This window comes from Pteropus vampyrus, unplaced genomic scaffold, assembly GCF_000151845.1.
Source record: "Pteropus vampyrus isolate Shadow unplaced genomic scaffold, Pvam_2.0 Scaffold28, whole genome shotgun sequence".
Lineage (NCBI taxonomy): Eukaryota > Metazoa > Chordata > Mammalia > Chiroptera > Pteropodidae > Pteropus > Pteropus vampyrus.
The window spans coordinates 1,355,315-1,360,847 of NW_011888809.1; the positions used below are offsets into that span (position 1 = coordinate 1,355,315).

The 5,533-nt window shown below is 36.1% G+C and overlaps 1 protein-coding gene across 11 annotated transcripts in view; it reads left to right on the top strand.

Moving 5' to 3' along the window:
• The window catches only part of DTNB (dystrobrevin beta), a 165,783-nt gene that overhangs the window by 38,405 nt on the left and 121,845 nt on the right, over nucleotides 1-5,533 (top strand). For all 11 annotated transcript variants that reach the window (XM_023528530.1, XM_023528526.1, XM_011356542.2 and 8 more), the window contains one exon: nucleotides 4,819-4,924. In XM_023528530.1, the coding sequence (XP_023384298.1) occupies nucleotides 4,819-4,924 (106 nt within the window). The remainder of the gene's footprint in view (nucleotides 1-4,818; nucleotides 4,925-5,533) is intronic.

Genomic DNA, 5,533 nt, shown 5'->3' on the forward strand with positions numbered 1-5,533 from the left:
CAGTGCACGCAGGAGCTGTGCCATCTTACATTCCCACGAACGGTGTATAAGGGCATCTGTTTCTCCACAGCCTTGCCAGCAGCATATGCTCTTACATTTATGAATTTTTGCCAATCTCATAGGTGAGAAATAATCACCTCAGTATAATTTTTTGCATTTCTCTTGGGTTGAGTAAGGTGCATTTTAGGTGAGCGAAAGTAGCATGCTGCTTGTCTTTATTTATGCTATTAGCTCTCACTGAAATGCCAATAACCCCTGACCTCATATTTCTAATCCCAGCTAAAATATCCCCTCTTCTTTGATTTTCCGACTTGTTCGTATAGGATTGGTATTTCCCTCTTCCGCAGTCCCATGGCATGTGACATCCAGCTCGCTTATGCCATGGAGAGATGCTCCTTGGTCTCCTTCAACTTTGTATCCCTGTGACAACTGTGTCTGGAAAATGATCACTTCTTACTAGGTATTTGTTGGATTAATCAAATAATAATTTTAAATCAAATAGGCATGAGAAAGTGTCTTTAGCTTGAATTCTAATTGAAAGTACATGGATGTACTTGTAACCTTGTTGTTTTCGATATTATTCCATGATTTTCTCAAGTGAAACAATCTTTGCAATGAGGAAAATGAAGTATTTCAGAATTTTTGAAGAATTTTTCTAGTCTTCTATCTGTAATAAATAAAAATACCTCTAATAAAAAGCACAGCAATATTATATTGTTGTGTCATTACAAAGTACTTTAATTTTCAAAGTCCAAAATACATCTGTGATATGAACAAATTCAGTGTTTGATAATCAAAAGGCAGACCCATAACACCAATCCTATAATCAGTTAATGTACGTTTGCCCTTGTCAGGTAAAATATTTCTGTAACTCGACACTAAAGTTTGTATAAAAACATTTTAATCTGAAGGTTTTTAAAAATGTTGTTTTCAAGTCTGTTAACTAAATGTCATACATTGTTTAACCGATTACCAGTAAGTGATAGGGTAATGGTTAAGAAATATTTGTCTGTTGCCCATAAGGAATAGGAGCTTTTAATGGAAATGATGAGATTGGAAATTGTAGCTATGATGATCTAACGCTAAATTATTTTACTTGTTTTCTCATGTTATTTTAGTGATACTGGATTTCTTATTTTTAAGAGACGATTCTTCCCCACTTTTAAAACAGGAAGGATATAGCCAAGGATCTGAAGGGAGGGAAGTGAGAATGGCATCTTGGGTAATAAATGTCAGTATTGAGGATTAGAATGATAAAGGGCAGGTTGGTCGGTGACAAACAGAAACACTCCTTTCTAAGAAAAAATATGAGCGTACATACAGAGACAAAAACAGCCTCAGTGTTTAATTGAAGGCATAAACAAATGATGGCTTTTTTGCTAGTGGATCAGGCAGCTGTTAAAATGATTAGAAATGAAGACCTTGTAGCAAAACAATAAAATATTTAATAAAATGTTTAAGTGAAAAAACATTATATATTTTTATCTACCTTTTGCACATAATTACATAGAAACATACATTTGGAGAGAAATACAAAAAAAAATGAGAGAATGGTGGGAAAATACAGAAAAGTCTGGGAATTTGTATTATTTGCAATTTATAGTTTTTGTTATAAATATTATTGTGCTATAAAGACTATGTTCAACTGCAAAGCAAAAATAAAACAAAAAAAAGAAAAAAGGGAGAAAAAAGAGCAGACCTTTCTTTCACAGGTATATAGTAAGGCACAGAATTTCTGAGCTGGCAGTCTTTCCCAGCAGTTCTCTGACTTGTTGGTCTCAGGACCTCGTTACAATAAGAAGTATTGAGGACCCAAAAGAGCTTTTCTTTTTGTTTCAATATTTCCATATTAGAAATTAAAATTGATACATTAAAAATTATTTTTAAATCATTAAAAATAATGATAAACCTAGTACATGTTAACATCATATATTTTAATGAAAAAATAACTATTCTAAAACAAAAAAATTTAATGAGAATGCCATTGTTTTATATTTTTGCAAATCTCTAAGATTTGGCTCAGTCGAAGACAGCTGGATTCTTGTATCTGCTTGTCCATTCAATCTATTGTGATACGTTGTTTTGGTTAAAATATAGAAAGAAAATCTGGCCTCACACAGCTGTGTAGTTGGAAAAGAGAGGGATATTTTAAGAACTTTTTCAGATTGTTGTGGATATGCCATGTTGCCTCTGAAAACACCCCACTGTATACTCATGAGGAAATGAGATTGAAAAAGGCAATCATGTCTTCATATTATTATGAAAATAGTTTTGGCTTCATAGATTCCTTAAAAAATGTTTAGGGATCTTCCAGGAGGCCTCTGAGTGCATTTCAAGAACCGTTGCTTTAGCCCTTGAGAGATGAAAAAATTAAAACCAGAACATTAAGTGGTTTTTCGCAAAACGCATTGTTGGTGGAAGACAGGACACTGGGACACGTTCTGGTTTCATTCCTCGTGCTTTTGGAGGACCGTAGGAGAACTTCTGGAAACTGATCTTTAGCATATTTATGAGGGTCTTCTGAGATATCAAGTATAATTGTACCTTTCCATCTTAAATATTAAAAAAAAACCTCTGTGATAGGTGAATCAAACTTTAGAGAAAGTAGCATTAGGATTATAAATGGATTAATAATAATGTAATTTTTAACATATAGAAGATATAGAAATATTAAATTTATAATAAATGCTATGATACATTTAATTTTTGTTTATTACCTCTTACTAGCTAAAAACCTTCATAGTATCTTTTTTATCAGTAATTCAAAGTAAACACTTTTAATTTCATTTTGATTTGTCGCAGTTATTTACCGTATCTGTCTGTAATAAGAAGCATTTTCCGTGTCTGGACTTCATTCAGCAGTTTGGCAACCTTCTGGTTTTGTTTTGAATGTTGTTCACTCATTCCTCCCAGATCCCACTGAGGTCAGAAACGTTAGTGACTTGGATGCCTGAAGTGGAAAACACTTTGGGAAATCTTGAACCTGTTTGAATAGGCATTTCTCAAGCCTCACCACCAGTGCACAGCTGTAGAGAGAGGGCCTCCGGTTGATGACTTCATACCTACTTCAGAATCTCCCCCGCCTGCAGTCTCTGAGACTTTCCTTCATATTTCTTCATCTTTTTCAGGTTTTTATTGCAAAAACCTCTCTTTTGCTCTGCCATCTAGTTTACTTTGCCCTACTTACCAGTTTCTTCCTTTAAAGATTATTCTCAATGAGATTGACTTCCCATTTATTTACTGGAATCAAGAGTCTCACAGAAGGTAGTCTGCGTAGTCTCGTGTTTGCGTGATGCGACCGTTGCTGGAAGGTTTCGTGGTGGATCAGATGAAGGTCCGGAAGGCCACTGATCTCCTGAGGAGTCGGCACACTGCCTGCACCCTTGCTTCCTGTTTGTGTTGATTACATTAGTGGTAAAAAATCAAGGTTATTTTGTAATCAATTGGCAAAACCTTTAGGTCAGCTGTAACCAACTCTGTCTTTTTTCATCCTTTTTTTTTTTTCTGAAGTAAAGAATTTAAAAACTTTACGGGGAAACAGCACATTTTTAAATACCCTGTTTTTCACTTCAAGTAGAGTGGTGAGACTGAGAACCACAGTTATTTGGGAAAGAATAAGGTGAAATTCTCAGTGCCTTTTGGCTCCGCCCTACCCCCAGGCCTCGGTACCTCCCCCACCCCAATCCCCGCTTTGTGTGGGGGACCAGGGCTTGGAAAAGGCCGCTCACTGCCCTGTCCATCTCCCATTCTCCTGTGTTTTCTCTTTCGTCTTTGCTCTTCTTTTGGAGTTAACTTTGAAGTGGGGGACTAAGTGTCCAGGTTTCGGTCACATCGAGCCGTATGGTACTGCCTGAGCCTCTTTCCTTTCCTTTTGGAGCTGGAAAGGTGTTTTGTGGCTTAGAGGAAATAAAAGGAAAATTCATTAATTTGAAATATTGTTGGGAATTTGTCTACATTTATATGACTGTTTTTTCTAGACTTTTCTAATTTTCTGTGTTCACGTGGGATGTAATTTTATCAGTGTTTCCCATTTGGTAGAAGCTTCCTATATATTTGTTTAAAAGAGGGAAATAAAGATAGAACAGAAACTTACAATCCAGGCAGGAAGATGGGATAATGAAGGGAGGACTGTGATGGGCATTTGGATATTTAAGTTCCAATCTCATCCTTACTAGAACTACGTCTGTGACTTAGTTAAGTCACTTCTCTACTCTGAGCTTCCGTTTTCTGTTAATGAGAAAGTTGTTAAATGATGTCGAAGAGGGTTTGCCCCTTACTTTAGTGTTTGTTCAACGATTACTTATTAAATGCCTACTGTATGCTGACACTGTCACGAATGCTGGAAATAATGGTAGACAGCCAGATGGCTGTAGTTCTTGTTCTCATTGATACTGCTTTTAAATCAGGGGTGGGATGGGCACTTCCCAACTTCCCCATTACAGGAACAGTAATTTGAAGGACAGCTGAATTCTAGTCCCACCCATGTCTGATTTGGACAAGACCCTTCATTACAAGTCATTTAAATGGCTTTGTTCCTTTATTTTCTCATCTGTAAAATGAAGAGAATAACACCTAACCTATTTACCTTATACAGTCATTTTAGACTCAAATAAAATAATGTATGTGGAAATGCGTTTGATGGCAGTAGTAGTGTGTGGTATAGTGTGTGGCAGCGTCTGTAGTCATGTAAAATATTTTGTGTGAAATTCCACATGCAATTTATTATAACTTGGTTGGAAGAGTCCTAAGTTAACTTCATCTTGGAGTTCAGAGATACTTGAAAAATATAAAGTGTATTTGTTTTTGTTCTCTTTACAGAAAAAGATAATGCTAAATATGTTTTTAGACACAATGATGGCCGACCCTCCTCCCCAGTGCCTTGTCTGGCTCCCTCTCATGCACAGGCTTGCCCATGTCGAGAATGGTAAGCAGCACTTGTGTCATTCAGTTCTTTATGCTGTAGGAAGTGTATGAACTGATAGTATTTGTCATGTCCTTAGCTATTACCATTGACAATTATAATTGACATTTGTTGGACACTCTGTCATTTGAATTTGTGATTTTAGCTTTCAAAAGAGGACTGTTTTGTTCTCAGAAGAAGAGGTGGTGGCGGGCTTTTGACTTAGGTAGGATACCAAGTAGTAGTAATATCAGGTCATAACACTTTGTGGTTCAAACTCTAGGTCCCCCCCACCCCGAGATTCCAGGCGGTGGTTTTTGGCTTCAGCCACCTCACTTAATCATAGCTTCCTTTTTCCCTTTAATTTATAAAAATCATAGATTTAAAAACTTGAACATATGCGATACCAACCACTAAAACTATAATTATTTTGGAATTGTTGAAAGGAAAATAGCTAAAATAGAATTTATTACTGGGTTTCATGCATCCAATTTTTTCTTTCATTATTTTGCCTTGAGTTACTCTCAGTATCCCTTCCAGTAATTTCACTTAAGTCTTCATTTCACTTGCCGTTGAAATGGAACTTATCTCTTCGTCACGTCTTCATTTCTTTCTGCTGTTGCTATTAGTTTA